Source organism: Podarcis pityusensis (assembly GCF_964106645.2).
Source record: "Podarcis pityusensis genome assembly, chromosome: 16".
Lineage (NCBI taxonomy): Eukaryota > Metazoa > Chordata > Lepidosauria > Squamata > Lacertidae > Podarcis > Podarcis pityusensis.
Window position 1 is genome coordinate 26,095,171 of NC_138041.1, and position 17,581 is coordinate 26,112,751.

General features: G+C 42.9%; 2 protein-coding genes across 3 annotated transcripts in view; one reads left to right on the forward strand and one right to left on the reverse strand.

Annotated features, from left to right (window-relative positions):
- SPPL3 (signal peptide peptidase like 3) overlaps positions 1–11,654 on the reverse strand; it is a 36,863-nt gene extending 25,209 nt beyond the window's left edge. The window contains exon 1 of the mRNA XM_080986416.1: positions 11,254–11,654. Within this exon, the coding sequence (XP_080842542.1) occupies positions 11,254–11,276 (23 nt within the window). The 5' untranslated portion in view covers positions 11,277–11,654. The remainder of the gene's footprint in view (positions 1–11,253) is intronic.
- The window catches only part of HNF1A (HNF1 homeobox A), a gene marked incomplete at its 5' end in the record, with an annotated part of 42,700 nt that continues 29,219 nt past the window's right edge, over positions 4,101–17,581 (forward strand). The window contains 3 exons of one of the 2 annotated variants that reach the window (XM_080986305.1): positions 4,102–4,777; positions 9,858–9,891; positions 10,034–10,087. Of the gene's footprint in view, positions 4,778–9,857; positions 9,892–10,033; positions 10,088–17,581 lie in introns of both variants that reach the window. The other variant, XM_080986306.1, reaches the window with a different exon arrangement.

Consider the following 17,581-nt stretch of genomic DNA (forward strand, 5'->3'; position numbering starts at 1 on the left):
GAGGTTAAAATTAGCACTTTAAATTAGGCCCAGAAAAGGACAGACATAATGTGATCATAAAGTCTAGCCTCAGTTAGTAATCTAAAAGACACACGGCACTAACTGGTTTCTAAACAGTCTTTAAAGGCAGTCCCATGTTAAGCACATTACAGCCTCTATTCCAGAGACTACCACAGCATGGACAACTGAAGCCAGGCTCCCCCCGTCCATGTACGGTTGCAACTGGTATACTTGCCCAAGTCTGAAATGCTATGTACTTACTTGGGAGCAAATCCAATTGAACTCAATGTGGCTTACCTCTGAGTTAACATGTATGCAAAGGGTTTATTATATGTGGTTTTTACATGATACTTCTACTAAGTAGCATACTGTGGGATTTCTTTTAATCATATCAAGCTTTTGGAACTTCCCAAACTAAGTAAAAAGTGTAGACCAGACATCCCCAAACTCAGCTCTCCAGATGTTTTGGGACTATAATTCCCATCATGCCTGACCACTGGTCCTGTTAGCTAGGGATGATGGGTTTTGTAGTCCCAAAACATCTGGAGGGCCGAGTTTGGGGGTGTCTGGTGTAGATGCTACAGCCACAGTCTCTCAATCCATCAGAATGCAAACATTTGTGTTAGGTCTGTGCTTTAATGAATATAGACAAAAAACTGAAGGAAATTTTGTGAAGAACTTCAGTGGTCAGCAGGGTTATTCATTACCTAAGTACACTGAGGAGCAAGTAGTTTCCAGCTGATGAAACAAACTCAAAAACAAGTCTCATCCAATGTCCTAGTAGACTCTGTAGCCAATACTAGCATGAGATTCCATATGAGCAAGAATGACTGCAAGGCAATTAAGATTTAATACATTTGTTCTAACATGAAACTTTACTCAACTTTTAAGTACACTGATTTCTTGTTTTTATTATTTTCCCCCACCCAATGAAGTTGCACAACATATTCAAGTTATTATAAAAGTCAACCATGAGATTCTGTCAACAACCAGAGTTCTAATCTTGAAACAATAACCAAGCAGGTGAGCAATTGTTAAGTTTTGCTGTAGGAAAGACAACCATTTTCCTTTGCTTGTTCTTTGCCAATCATGCTTTAAGTTGCAGCCAACATGTGGGAGGCTGTCTGGAAAATGTCTGAGTTCAAACACAATTCCTTCTCACTTGCAACGCCACAGCACCAAATGCTTCATCATAGACACAATTGTAAGGAGATTCAACAATTATTCTCTTGTTTTCAGAACAGTTGCATCAAAATATAGGAAAAGATTTCTTTTTTATTCACAACTGTTACTCTATAAAAGTCCTCCAGCATTTTAATCAGTTATTTTAATATGAACATTCTGAAAGAGCAAATCAAAAACACCCCGATAGTTACTGCAATCTTATCTATGCAAATCATTCTATCCATGAACACCTTCACTATTTTCACACAATAGAATCCTCCCTAACCTATACAGTGTACACTGTCCTTGCAAGCCCAGTGATTAATATTCATACCAATCAAGGCAGAGCAACAGGTCTATTATTTGCAAGCTAGGTAAGGACTGTGGCCTGGAATCTCCAGCATCCTAGTAACCCTGAGCTACAGAGGCTGGAAGCCTTCTAGATAGAAGGATGCTGCTCAAGATGGCTGATTTACAGGCTGTTGGCTGATTTACATCTTACACACCTTTTAAAAGTGTTTGTGGGATGAGGGGGAGGGGGTTTATTGCTTTGTGGGTTTCTTTTGTTCTTTTGCTTTTATTATGTATTTCATGTTTCAGTATTGTATTTTTATGTTGTGAACCACCTCCCTGAGATCTATGGATGAAGGGCAGTATACAGTGTTAGAAACTCAGATATATAAGCTAGGCGCCAAATGGCTCCTGAAACCAAGGTTACAGTAACAAAAATATGCCCAAGCATCTTCACTTGGTTGCAAGTGGCCAATTGCCAGGTGCAAAATGCACCTGGCTAATTTCAAACACTGGTGCTACACTAAATAAATGTAGATTCATGACTCCCTCATCAAATATATTTATATATATAATTAAAAAAAAAACAGTCTTTGATTCGCAGAACAAACAAGTGGCCAGTACCTTTTGCAATCAAGTACTAACATTTCCCCATGGTGCTATGATTCTCTATGTGGGATATGTGTACAAAACAACACATAAACTAATATATAATACCACTTTTTATTTGCCATGTTTGCCATGGCAACTGTGCTACCACTTTATGCCAAACAGGACAAGCAACCAGATTTCCTCCCTTCCCAGCATCATCCCAGCAGTTACATGGCAATTCCATCTCCCTTCCAAATGCAAATGCTGGGAAGAAGGATGGGGAGTTGTTTGGTTGTTTAGTTGCTGAGGTACCCAGCACACATTGCAGCAGTCAAACCAGGGTTCGAAATTAGCAGGGCACCATGCACATTTTGCACCTAAAGATTCTCCATTTGTGAGCACCTCAAAAAGACTGGGTGCCATTTTTTTCACTGGCTGACACTCAAGCATTATTGAAATGTACAGTCATACCTCAGGTTAAAGTTGCTTCAGGTTGAGTGTTTTCGGGTTGCGCTCCGCGGCGACCAGGAAGTATCGGAATGTGTTACTTCTGGGTTTCGCCGCTTGCGCATGCGCAGACACTCAAAATGACATCATGCACATGCGCAGAAGCGGCAAATCGCGCCCGCGTACACGCGGGTAGCGTTCTCTTCAGGATGCGAACGGGGCTCCGGAACGGATCCCGTTCGCATCCAGAGGTACCACTGTATGTGCTTTGAAGCCTCGAAGTATATGTTAAGGACAGACAATATGTTAAGGAGTTTAACAATAAAGAGTGTTTTGAAAACTAAAGTACGGTACCAATATTTTTATTATAAACACCATTTTAGACATGTATTAACAATTTCTGCTACAAATGTCATATTAACAATGTTTCGCTCATGTGAATTACATATTAGTTCCTGCTTATCAAAATAATAAAAAAAAAGTGTCACTGACACACACACACCCCCCCCCGGCAACTAGACATTCTGTTTTGGCACCCACAACCCAGGTCCCTTCTATCCCAGTTTCTAACACTGAGCCAAACAGGCATAAACTTTCTTGGTTGGTCCCTATGCAGGACCAACTCAGTTCCTGGTGACTACAATGTTGGACATGCCTAGCACAGGTAGACAAAAATTGTTGATCCCTATACATCAGGTCATATAATGTATTTAGTATTAAATATTCACAATATTAATATCAAACACCATGCATCGCACCGAAGACACTGAATACCAGTTTTCTCAATTAAGAATTTTCTAGAAACACACCCACGCTAACATACACATGGAGCATCTTTTTAACAACATGACTTGAGGGAGACCATTTCTCAGAGGACCAGAGAATGACATTTCTTGCACCTTATGTTTAGCAATGGAAGACAAGCATAACAACAAACTCAAAGCTATTTTCTGGCCCTTTATAGGGCTTCACAAATGGGATGGGGTACCATGAAGTTTCATCACAAGCTACATAACTAGCATTCCCAACAAAGGAAAATAACTTTGTTAAATTAATGAAAATATTTGCTGCAGTAAATCTCAACACCGAAGTCAAAGCCTATTAGCAAACCCTTATGCCCCACTGCATCCCATGTATAATAATTTGAATGCAGAAAATAAATGTCTCACTGAGCTTTCCCCTCTCTTAAAAATGTTGCTTAGGCTGTAACACAGAAGCCTCAACCCACAAAAGCTCCAATGCACAGGGTAGGAAAGTAATTTATTTCAACTACAAACTAATGGAACTAGGTCTAATAACTAGAAAGAACAGGGGTTAACAGCAGCAAAAGAGGAACTATTCATCTTTGTGAAATCCCAGCATAAGGTAATTTTTATCAGAAAATTTTCTGATGCCCTAGAAAGTGATCTAATCTTGTAAATAAAGCTGAAAACTTTAATAAGCTCACCTAATATTGTATTTGCAATTGGCATCCACTCATTTTTACTAAAGAATTCATGAAATGGAAAAATTTTCATGGAAAAATAAAGGATTGGTATATGTTCTGTTCCATATCATTGTACACATCTGTATCTTAAAAAATGCAGGGTTTCATAGGTTAAGAGGAGAAATAAAACAAGAGAACAAAGTATTCCACTTTTAAATTAGGTTGCTGCATGTGTGTGTGTTTTATTTCATTTGGCCCTGCATACAGGAATTGAGGTCCAGCAAGCCCTGCATCACAGAACAAAGGAGAGGCAATCAAGTACAAGACAAGTACTGTACAGGTGAAAGTCAAATACAGATTTTTCCATGGCATTTTTGACTACTGTCTCATCAATACAAAAGGAATTTAAGCTTTAGTAATCTACTGAGTATTTAGAAACAATGTAAATCCAAGCTGACCGTTATTCCTTTGCTCCGTGCATAGACGATTGAAGAGCTTATCCTCAAGAGATTATAAATTTAGAACCAGTGTTTAGTCTATTACATTAAAAACAGAACCTGAAGCACCCATTAACCTTATTTTAAAAAATTCAAAATGAAGAGAAAATGTTTTAAGATATCCAGAAACACTTGGCCCATCAGCTGATGATGAGTTGAATTCTGTTTGGCTACTATCTCCATGGTGCGCCAACTTTGGAAGGTGGGCAGGGCAACCAACATGTCAATAACCTGATATTATTACATCAGATTATTCATAGGTGTGTTCCAGCCCAACTGTCAAATATTGGTCCACAGGTGGCAGGAGAGCTAGATGAAAATCTGGCCCACAAGGCCAAAAAGGTTTCCCGCCCTTGATCTAGTGAGTTACTTCACACGACAGATGTCAAAAGTTAGCTAAGAATATTATAAATCTTTTTTTTAAAAAAATGCAGTTGGGAACATTATCTTGGTCTTTTGTTTGAGGCCTAAAACAGGAGCTCAGCTTCAACTGCAAAAGTAGGGTGAGACTAAGGATTACTATTAGCCCTCTTATACACATCTTAACTTTTAAATATTAATTCTCCAACCCTTAAATAACATTTCTCCCTTTCCCCACTAAACTGCACATGGTGTCATCATACTTTAGACATACCTTTAGATTTGTCAAATTTTCAAAGGCAAGGAAAACTCTACTACTGCTCCACAGAGCACTGTAGTGATTTAGTATTTTAGCCCTTCACGGCCTAGGACCCTCGTACCTACGGGACCACCTCTCCTGGTATGCCCCACGGAGAGCCTCAAGGTCCATAAATAACAACACCCTAGTGGTCCCGGGCCCTAAGGAAGTTAGATTGGCTTCAACCAGAGCCAGGGCCTTTTCAACTCTGGCTCCGGCCAGGTGGAACGCTCTGCCTCACAAGACCAGGGCCCTGCAGGATCTGATTTCTTTCCGCAGGGCCTGTAAGACAGAGTTGTTCCACCTGGCCTTTGGCTTGGAGCCAATTTGATTCCCTCCCTCTCTTTCTTTTTTCTTTTCCTTCTCCTCCTGCAATGAGGCTACATTTTAATATTTTAATGTTCCATTATTTTAATGTTGTATTTTATTTTTGTTTTTAAGTTGTAATCATTCATCTTGTTTTTATTATTGCTTGTAAGCCGCTCAGAGCCCGGCCTTGGCTGGGGAGGGCGGGGTATAAATAAAAAAATATTATTATTATTATTATTAAAATTGTTTAGCACTTTCAAGTGGTCAAAGCACTTCACATGCATTATCTAACTGTAATAACTCTGTAAGCAAGTCAGTATGATTTTACATAGTAACATAATGATTAACTCTTTTCTATATATTGACACTTTATAATTTCAACAACAAGCAATTCTCTGAAACTAGTACTATATTTGTTCTGTGAAAAACTATACATGTCAGGTGTGCTGCCACAGTTTAAAAGAAAATCTGGAGTGCTATATTAGGCTGTGATACTCTGGAATTAGTGTTTTCACTTCCAAAGTCACAACTTACTGGCTAACCCTGTTCTGTAAAATACTGCTAATCAGCATTCTGAGCAAAAACAAAAATATGAGAAACAAAAGATAATTAAGTATTTGGAGAAACCTGAAATCAGGAACATCCGTTCTTTTCTAGTTCTAGCCATCCTGTTACATTTTATCCAGTGTTCAAAACTAACCAGGCACCAGGCACATTTTGCACCTGGCTGTCAGCCACTTGTGACCAAGTGAAGACGCCTGGGCGCCAGGATGACATCTGACATCTCCACCATCTGGAGATGCATGCCTGAAGATCATTGTATCTTGACTGTTTTCAAACACTAATACCACATCCCGTAGAATTCTATCAGTTATTTTTTATCTGCACAATCAGAATGAATTTCAGGAACCAAAATGTGTTTTTTTTCCTATGCAGCCTGAGCAGGAGCAATGAACATTATAGTTACTTGTTGTAGCTTGTTTTCACTTACCCCACCCCAGTGCTGTACTCTCAGTTGTGAAGAATATTCTTACGTTATGGATGGTCTTTGTCACCATTAAGAAAAAGAGGTAGGAATAGGCCAATATATAACTGGACTGTCCCTGGATCAAGTGCCTGTTTTCTTTATATTCTCCAAGTTCTTAATCTAGCTGTTATCAGGTACTTAACTGACAATCAATCACAGTCAGTCCATCATTTAAAAAATAAACTTTAGAGCTGTCTTACCCAAAAATGGCAACTAGGCATTCTGTTTTAGCAACTGTAACCTTGGTTTAAGGAGCCATTTGATGCCTATCTTAGAATATATGAGTTTTTAACACTGATTTTATCTGCCTCAAAGCAGAATTTCAGCATAATAATTCTACAAAGTATTTTAGGTTGAGATTTAGATATCAAGAAAAAACCAGTTTGCCCAGCAGGGTTAGGCCTCAGATTTATGCATTCCCTCCTCTCTAGTTCATGAAAATGATAATTGCCATCTGATAAAAGTGGATTCTGGTCCACAAAAGCTTATACCATTATATATGATAGTTTTTGAGGAGCTACATGAGTCTTTGTTGTTTTTTTGCTGCAACAGACTTAACACTGTTACCTCTCTCAGTATTAATTTGCTGAGACATCCAAATCATGGCTACTGCAAACCGTAAGTCCTTTTCAGATGACAAGCTGAGGATAATGAATGCACACTTGAATGGAGGGAAGTGGGATCATAGCAACAGCTCCCACCCACTACTTACATTCAGGTTATAAATAGATCCTGCACGTGTAATAGGTGTATGTGCATAAGGACCAGTGATTTAAGGGGGGGCTCTTTTTTTAGAAGAAAATTCATTGCTATATTTTTGGCAAAACAACATCCATGTCTATTTCAGGAAGTCAGTTAGTAATATAACAAATCAGACTGGGCAACTGAAATGCCTACAATATTATTTAGATCTAAAACTACAATTTTAATTAATGCTTTTCCCTAGAAATCATATATATTTCTGTGAAGAGCTATTCATGCTTTCTAATATTATTATTTCCCCAGTTTATATACCACTTAACACTTCAGTCTCTAAGTCGTGTACAGTAAACAGATACAAGAAAAATAAAACAAGTTAAAACTAACCTTAAATCAAAATACCTCCTTAATCTGCCTACTCCATGTCTCCCTTAAGCTGAGAGAGCAGCCAAAGGGCGCCTTCATAGCTAAAAAACTGCACTCAAAAGTAAGGGTGCTTCATGCACAAGCTCCTTGCAAATTTTTTTAAAAAAACCTGACCTGCGGTTTTTGGACTGGAACATAGTACGCTAACAGTTTTCAGTGTCTTCAATTTTTGATTTAAAATCTAAACTATGTAAGGGACGTATAAGCTATTACATCTTAGTATTCCAATAAAAAAAAAATCACATAAGCCTCTGAATTTGTTTGATTATCATATTTAAATCACACATGCCTATAGGACTGCAGCACAAGTGAACATTACTGAGGGAGGGGAAGCCTAATATTTCAATTCAACTACTTTTGGCTATTTGTGGGAGAAGCTTTTCATGTGTTTATTAAGGATGCCAAATTAGCATGACCTTATTTCTTACTTTGGTTTATGGCTTTGCCTCTTTTCCATTCCTCCTCAAAACTCAACCTTCCTGGTAAACCTTTTCATCACCCCACTAGCACATGTCATTAAAGCAATCCTGTGCCTTCCATTTCCAACCCCCTTCCTTTGTTGTTTCCTTGTGTCTATTTTAGACTGCAAGCCCCTTTGGGCTTGGGACCTGTCATACCTGTTCTTTGTAAAACAGCATGTACAGTAATAGTGCTGTAAATAAATATATAAATGTAAGTCAACTAAACATGCTCAACAAGGCCCACTTAGCTCTGTGTAAAATTGCCTTGAAGGCTTTCTAGAAAAATTTCTAGAAAACCCACTAAGTATATTCTTGGTATGAGCTTTCGTTTGCATGCACACTTCTTCAGACACCTGAAGAAGCATCTGAAGAAGTGTGCATGCACACAAAAGCTCATACCAAGAACAAACCTACTTGGTCTCTAAGGTGCTACTGGAAAATTTTTTATTTTATATTTCTACTGCATCAGACCAACATGGCTACCTGCCTGAATCTAGAAAACCCACATTACTGGCTTTTCCATACCATCAGGAAACCTGTTTCTTCAGCACCCCCAGTAACACTGAAAAAGCTGTGCACGCATATCCTTCCTTCTACATTTTATTTAATCCCAGGATGCACATAAGAGCTATTCAGAATATACATCAGTCAAGGGTAGACACTGTCAATGAAATATCACATCTCCCCATCAATTATCCCTGGTTTGTTACAGCTATTGGTTTGCTTCCACACCAAAACAGAAACTATAGTTAGAAATCTGATTTGGAAGCAAACTTTGGTTGCAGTAACCATAGCTTACCTCAAGGCTGGCTCACCTTTAGACCTCTAGATGTTGGTCAACTACAACTGTCACCATCCCTGGCCATTGGCCATGTTGACTGGAGCTGATGAGAGTTGGCATCCAGCAACTTCTGGAGGGCCACAGGTTCCCCATCCCAGTTTACCTGATTTGGACATTACAGCGAACTATAGTTATAGCAAAGAAAAGTGAAGGAAGAAGTCCAAGACACAAGCCTAACCATCAAACATGGATTGGCGGCTGTCTGTAACATCTGAACCAGGTCACTGCCATGTGCCCAAGACCAACCAATAAAGTTCATAGTTAAAAACTGATTTGAACCATTATCTTCCCCATCGAAGTCATTATCCAGAATTCACACACCATTTCTTGGATGATCACATCACTTTAAAACCTATCTCCCTGCAATTTTATTATGAAACACTATATTTAGAAGAAGTGTGCTTGTGGGTACCAGATGCTAGGAGGAAGAGAGGATGGTACTCCCATCACACCCTCTTGTGCAATTTCAGAGGCATCTGGCTGGCAACTGTTACAAACTGAAAGTAAGTCTAGCTAGTCCTTTAGTTTAGCAAAGGGACTAAGAATATGAACCACCAAGACCCTAGTTCAAATTTTACTTCAGCCAGAAGTCCCTAGACAGCCCAACTCAGGTCATTCACTTAATCTCCTACTATGGGATAATAACAATGTCTGATAAGAAACCAACTCCATCCTATATAGGTTGAGAACTTTCAGTCAGTGCTCATATCAACCTAACATGACTTAGTAGGTTGTTGCAATGGTCACAAAGATAATGTATAATAGAAGGCACTAAGTAGAAAACACTTATTTAGCCAACAACAGGTGTTTTTTTCTTAAGCACTTTGTGTGACATTAGCTCCAATGTTATCCATCCACCTTGCATTCAAGCCTATGGGACTTACATCCCAAGCAAATCTGCTTCGGGTTAGGCTGCAACTATGCATAGCTGCTCAAGAATAAGTCTGTGATACTTACTTTTCAGTAAATATGCAAAGAAATAGGAATGCTTTTTTTCAAACACAATCTCTTCTATTACAGCAGGGAGACATCAGAACATGACCACATCTGCAAGGTGTGTGACAAACTATAGAATATTTCACAACCCACCCTTCACCAAAAGCTGATATTGGAGTTGTCCCCATGACCAAGCAAATTATAACCACATCATCAAGACAACGTAAGCTTATAGTATTTGTCTTCTTCCTTTAATCCAGGTACACTGCACCTGGACCCTGAGAAAGATGCTTCTACACTTCCACATTTTTAATGTAAGAAATTATCTTCTCAGAGACACATTTGTGCTCTTTCACTACCAGGTTTCTAAATAACAACGGGTTGATGGCAAAATAGATTGCACCATACAGACAGGTGTCTCTAATTCAGCCTAGCAAGTGGTGAAATACATCACCACCCCAACGTTGTGCACCTGGGATTTTGTGGCACCTTAAAACCCAAGTAGTTTATTGTAACAGGATCTTCTGTAGCAAGCACCGCGGGGAAGAGTGAATCTAGTGTATATATACACTTGTAAATTTTTTCATGGTATGAGAATCAGATTTTGCAAGATGCATAAACACATACTGAATACACACCAGCCAAACACCACTGCCCACTTACTTCATGCATCGGAATCAGGAGGCTATTCACAGTAATTTGTAAAATGTTCAAGTTATCAAAAGATCATTATTACATGGCTACTTTTCAAGAACTTGGGAATTAGGAGACAACTATGAATGAATCCCACCCCCATAATATGCTTTGATACTTCCAAAACACAAACAGCCCAAAAAGGAGGCAAGTGAGGTTGCCAAGCCACTTGCAGGAACCAGCAAGGGCAGCTTTGCCAGGAGCCTACAGATCCCACTGCTCTCTCTGACACAGTGTCAAGTTTGGACGAAATAAACTTGGGGGTGGGGGGTGCGCAAGGCTGCCAACCTCTCAACAGGTTGCTGCAGCTCGGCCTTTCCCCTGGGCAGATCTTTCCTGCTTGTTTACGTCCTATCGCCTCATGCACAGCAATGACCGTCCATTGTAGGAGGCATCCTTCGGGTCCAGCTGGTGGGTTTAAAGCGGGTAGGTCAGGAAAAGGGGGGGGGGAGAGAAAGGAGGGGTAGCGGCTGCTGGATGCCAACTTCCCCACGGGCCTTTTCTCCTGTGCCTTTAACAATAGTAGTAGTAGAATATAGAGCCACCTCGCTCAGGGGGGTGTGGGGAGAAAACTATTCCTATGGGGGAAAGACCTGCCCCGCTCTCTCTTCTTCCCTTCAGCCAAGGGCCGGAGCCTGCTTTTGAGGCCGAGAGCTCTCGCTCCCATGGCGGGAGGGAAGAGGCCGAGGCGGCGGTGATGGGCATTCCATGGAAGCCCCTCCATAGGCAGGCAGAGAGATGCTCCCCCACTCGGAGAGGCCTAGCAGCAGCAGCGGCGCCTCCTCACCAGGAGTAGGTCTGCTCCGCCATGGCGCCGGCGCCGGCCGCTCCTCTCCCTCCTCGTCCTTCCCGTCGTCGTCTTCGTCGTGTCCTCCTGGCTCCCTCTCCCCTTCTCAGAGGGCTCAGCGGCGGTCCCGCTGCGGCTCCCGGCCCAACATGGCGGCCTCGGCGGCGGCTGAGAGGCGAAGAAGGGAACCCCCTCCGCCCGGGCGGAGACGCCTCAGCGGCAGCCGCGCCACACGAACCGCAGCGGCAGCAGCTGGGCCGCGCTCCAGCGACGACGGGCGGGCCTCATGACCGACGGCTACCACGACGAGGAGGCGGCGGCGGCGGCGGCGCTGGCCGAGGTGTGTGAGGGGGAACGGGCGGCCAACGAACAACTCCGAAGGCGAGACCGCGCTTGCTCGCTCGCGCGTCCTCGGGCGGCGGGGGGAGGAGGAGAGGGAGCGCGAGGGGGCGGGGCTTGATAGGGAGCGCGCGCGCACACCAAACCAGGCTAGCGACGCTGGCGGGTCACGTGCTCACAACAGGCTCACGTGTTTCGACGCAGCAGCCTTTGAGGAAGGAGTCAGAGAGAGAGAGAGAGAGAGATGGGAGAGAGAGACGGTTTTTTTCGTCATTATGTGTTTGTTTGGAGGGCCGGCGCGCAGCACGCTGTGGGATATTGTTGGGATGAAGGTGAACCGGCGGATGGAGGCGAGTTTTAAGGAGAAGAGGGGGCGGGGATGATTAAGATGATCTCATTGCGCCTGCGCGGCATCCACCCGCGGTGGGTAGAAGGGATTCTTTTTTGTTTCCCCCGCCGGGAATCGACGAGTGCGGCGAAGCTCCTTCGGAAAATGCAGGCGGGCGGGCGGGCTGTTTCTCTCACTCGCACCAGCGAGTATTATTAGTATTGCTTTGTTATTAGCACGTGCTGTTTACAGATTGTTCTGTTTATATATGAGCTGGCAATATACACATATACTTTATATAGCATTGTTACCATTATTTATTAAATTTATTAGGCGGTGTTTTTCTGCCATAGCAACTTAAAATATGTTAAGCGGAAAAACCACACATACATATACATTGAAACCAGCGTTTTAAAAAATCAATTGTGTTTTGTAAAGATTGTTTTATATTTTTTCTTTATTATTTTTCTTTTTAGAGAGAATCGTTTTTTGTTTCTTATAAATGAGTTTGAATTTTAGTCTTTTAAAATGCTAAAAGAAAATTCAATAAAATTGCTATATATCTAAAAAAGAAACCATAATTTTTTAAAAAATCTAGGAGGATCTAAAACAATTACAATAATTTTATAGCATTGTTCAGTATTGTATTATATTTGTTACTTTTGCATCCTGCTTTTTCCTCAAATGTAGCATACATAGTTCGCTCCATTTAATCCCTACAACAAGCCTGTGAGGTAGGTTGGGCTGAGAGTTCACGACTGGCCCCCAAGGTCGTTTAGTGAGCACGTGGTGCTACGGAACTTACCACCAACCTAAAGGTAAAGGGACCCCTGACCATTAGGTCCAGTCGTGACCGACTCTGGGGTTGCAATGCTCATCTCGCTTTATTGGCTGAGAGAGCCAGTGTACAGCTTCCGGGTCATGTGGCCAGCATGACTAAGCCGCTTCTGGCGAACCAGAGCAGCGCACAGAAATGCCGTTTACCTTCCCGCTGGAGTGGTACCTATTTATCTACTTGCACTTTGATGTGCTTTCAAACTGCTAGGTTGGCAGGAGCAGGGACCGAGCAACGGGAGCTCACCCCGTTGCGGGGATTCGAACCACCGACCTTCTGATCGGCAAGTCCTAGGCTCTGTGGCTTAACCCACAGCGCCACCTGCATCCCACCACCAATCTAGATGGCTTTTAAAGTGGGTTAGACAAATTCATGGAGGAGAGGGCTATCCATGGGAACTAGCTATGATGGCTATCATCTGCCTACGGCAGCAGCAATGCTTCCAAATACCAGCTGCTGGAAATCGCAGGAGGGGAAAACGCTCTTGTACTGGGGTCCTGCTTTGCGGATTCTCCATGGGGCATCTGGTTGGCCACTGTGAGAAAAGGATGCTGGACTAGATGGGCCTTTGGGCCTGATCCAGTAAGCTCTTCTTATCGGCATCCACAGCAGCTGAAACATCTGATTGTAGGCTTTGGAGATGTCCATATGTGGGATTTTGTTTTTAAGCTTCAATGTGGGTTTCTATTTAATTTTATTCTGTTCTAAGAGATGGTGGATGAACAGTGGAGGCTGGTCCATTAGGGCAAATGGGTTCTGCCCCACCAACCATATTCTGCTCTCAGCCAGCTCCCACCTGCCTGCCTTCTCTTTTGGAACCGGCTGTCAGTTTCCTCCTCCTCAGTTTCAGCATTGCTCTTGTTGAACTCAGCAGGAAAGAGGATTGGAAGAAACCTATAATTTGTTGGCTCTGCCTACTTGTTTGGGTTCCTTTCGTTCCACAGCCATCAGTGAAGACCAGTGAACTGTGTTGTCCTTCCTCCCTACTTGTGCTTCCCGAATATTTTTCACATTTACTGGAAGCGCAGAACTATATCCGAAGATGCTGCTGGCATACAAAGTGGACGAGCTGTTCCTGCAGCCTATGCATATTATACATAGGCCTTCTAGGTGTAGATTCAATGCAATGGTGTAGTTCAAACGATGAGAACATAGGAAGCTGCATTATACAGTGGGAAAGAGGATTTTGGAAATATGTAGACCTTTGGTCCTGATCCCCCTAAAGCTCTCTAGAGTCCGTGACAAGGACTCTCCAATTAAAAAGAATTTGGACTTGATATCCCGCCTTTCACTCCCCTTCAGGAGTTTCAAAGCACCTAACAATCTCCTTTCCCTTCCTCCCCCACAACAAACACTCTGTGAGGTGAGTGGGTCTGAGAGACTTCAGAGAAGTGTGACTAGCCCAAGGTCACCCAGCAGCTGCAGGTGGAGGAGCGGGGAATCGAACCCAGTTCACCAGATTACGAGTCCACCGCTCTTAACCACTACACCACGCTGGCTCTCTTTTGGAAGACAAGGTGAGCCTGCTGGATCAGACCAATGGCCCATGTAGTTCAGCATCCTGTTCTCACAGTGGCAAGCCAAATACATGTGGGAAACCTGCAAGCAGGACACAAGCACAAGAGCACTCTCCCCTCCTAAGCTTTCTAGCAACTGGCATTCTGAAGCATTATTGCCTCCGACCATGGAAGGAGAGAATAGCCATTGTGACTAATAGCCATTGATAGCCTTATTGAACTTCTCCAGTCTTCCTTTAAAGCCATCCAAGTTGGTGGTCATCCCAGCCTCCTGTAGGAGCAAGTTCCATAATGTGCTTTCATCTGTCCTAAATATTAACAACGTTCAGTTTCGTTTGATGTCCATAAGTTCTAGTGTTATGAGGGAGAAAAACCTTTCTCTATCCGCTTTTCCCGTCCCATGCATAATTTTATGAACTTCTATCATGTCCCAACCGCTGCTGTCTTTCCTGATAGGGGAGTTGCTCCATCCCCTTTATCATTTTGATTGCTCTTTTCTTAACCTTTTCCAATTCTGCAATAACCTTTTTCAGGTGAGGCGACCAGAAGTATACACAGCCTTGTTCTGGATCTCTGGACACCCACTTAGTTTAAGAGGAACAATTGCAATGACTGCTTAAAATATGATTATTTATTACTGCATTTATATTCTACCTTTCCTCCAAGGAGTTCAAGCTGGCACACATAGTTCTCCATCTCCTCATTTTATGCTCACAACAACCCTGTGAAGTAGGTAAGGTTAAGAGGCAGTGGCTGGCCCAAGGTCACCCTTTGTACTCTTATAATGGTGGGCAGGCCACATTCTATATTGCCATTATAGTCAATCACCAAGTCTGTAATCATATTCTGCCAATAAGCAGAAGTATCATCACTCTTAACCATTTTTACAGAGAAAGAAATGTTTTCTTTAAACGATTGCACTGTTATTTGACAGGTGTCAGATGGTTTAAATTTCTAAGTGACGAATTTGATGGTACAAAAGATGCCAGTGCAGATGACATACAGCCAAATACAATTGGAATTCGGGCTACACAGGGCAGCACCTGCAAGACACCAGAAAGATCAGTTTTGACAGCTGTTAAGACTTCCCCAAAAAGTTATATGGCTTTAGTTTCAGGGATAGTGAATTCATTTGCAGTTTTGACTCAGGTTTTGTCTCTTTAATTTCAAAAGATGCCAACAGGTATCCCCTTTTGTTGAAGATTCTCTAAATTTCATTTGGTGGGGGCGTTGTTAGATACTCTTCTTTACAAGGGGCACTGATCTCCAAAAAGATGCTTTTGTTTTATGTACATGTTTTTCCCCACAGTGATGTATCTACTGGTAAGATAAAAATAATATACTTAATATATCTAATTGAATTAATTTAATAGTTAATATAACTATTATTAGTTATATTAATTGCTTGCATCCACCAAGACCTTGACTGCTGTTACAGCAGATGAATCTCATGGGGCGTCCAGAGCACAGTCTAGTTCTGTTGTGTTGGATGAATTTCAGCTGGTAAGGCTCGAAAATGTGGACAAGGTGCTCAGATCAGTCAGGGCAACCACTTGCGCTCTAGACCCTTGCCCCTCTTGGCTGGTAAAAACCAGCAGGGAAGGAACAGCTGGCTGGGCCAGGGAGGTGATCAATGCCTGTTTAAGAAAGGGGGCGGTCCCTTCCTGTTTGAAAGAGGCAGTGGTAAAACCACTCATTAAGAAACCTTCCCTGGATTCAGAAAACAATGTAACTACCAGCAAGTTGCTAATCTTCCTTTCCTGAACAAGAGGTCGCAGACCAGATCTAGGTGCTTTTGGTAGAAACTGATTTTCTGGATCCATTTCAGTCGGGGTTTAGGCCTGGTTTTGGCACAGAAATTGCCTTGGTTGCCCTTTATGATGACCTCTGTTGAGAGAGAGACAAGGGAAACATGTCCCTGTTAATTCTTCTCGACCTCTCAGCAGCTTTTGATACCATGGACCATGGTATCTTCTGGAGTGACTGTCCAAACTAGGGTGGGTGGCACTGCTTTGCAGTGGTTCCAGTCCTACTTGGATGGTCGTTCCCAGATGGTGTTGCTTGGGGGATGCTTTTCAGCCCTTGGAACCTAAAGTGTGGGGTTCCGCAGGGCTCAATCCTATCCCACACGTCGTTTAACATCTACATGAATCCACTGGGTGGGGTTATCCGGAGATTTGGAGTACATTGTCAGCAGTATGCTGATGACACTTGGCTCTATTTCTCCTTTACATCTGCAGGTGAGGCAATGGAAGTGCTGGATCAGTGTCTTGACTCGGTAATGGACTGGAAGAAAGCCAACAAACTGAAACTAAATCCAGATAAGATTGAGGCACTGTTAGTGGCTGGTTCCCTAGACCAGATGGCTGGGAGGTCACCTGCTCTTGAAGGGGTTACACTTCCTTTGAAGGAGCAGGTTCGTAACTTGGGGGTACTCCAGGATCCTTTGCTGTCGCTCGAGGCTCAGGTGGTCTCAGTGGCCCAGATTGCCTTCCATCAGCTTTGGCTGGTGGCCCAGCTACGCTCCTATCTGGACAGGGATAGCCTAACTATTGTTGTCTATGCTCTGGTTACTCCAAGGTTAGATCACTGCAATGCATTATACGTAGGGCTGCCTCTGAAGACGGTTCGGAAACTTCAGCTACTGAAGAATTCAGCAGCCAGGTTGCTCACCGGAGCAAGACAGTTTGAGGATATTACACCGATCCTGGTCCGACTGCACTGGCTACCAATTAGTTTCCGGGCCCAAATCAAAGTGCTGGTTTTGACCTATAAAGCCTTGACCACAATACCTCAAGGACCGCCACTTTCCATATGAACCTACCCAGATCCTGAGATCATCTTCTGAGGTCCTTCTTCATGTGCCTCCTTCTAGAGTGGTCTGGAGGGTGGCAACACAAAAACGGGCCTTCTCTGCAGTGGCTCCCCATCCGTAGATTGCTTTCCCCAGAGAAGTTCACCTGGCACCTTCATTATACACTTTTAGGCACCAGGCAAAAAAGTTCCTTTTTAACCAGGCCTTTGGTTGATTTGACTGATATCCTATGCCCTTTTAAAATGTGGGTGTTTTTTGGAGGGGCAGTTATTGGGTTGTTTTTATTTCGATTACAGTGGAACCTCAGGTTACGTACCTCTTTGGTTGCATATTCTTCAGGATACACACGCAGCGAACCCGGAAGTAACAGGAAGGCTTTCGGTGGCCACACCTGCACAGGAGCGGGCTCCTGCCGGCCGCACATGCGCAGAAGCAGGCTACCACCGGTCACGCACGTGCAGAAGCGGGCCACCACCCCATTCGCAGAAGTGGGC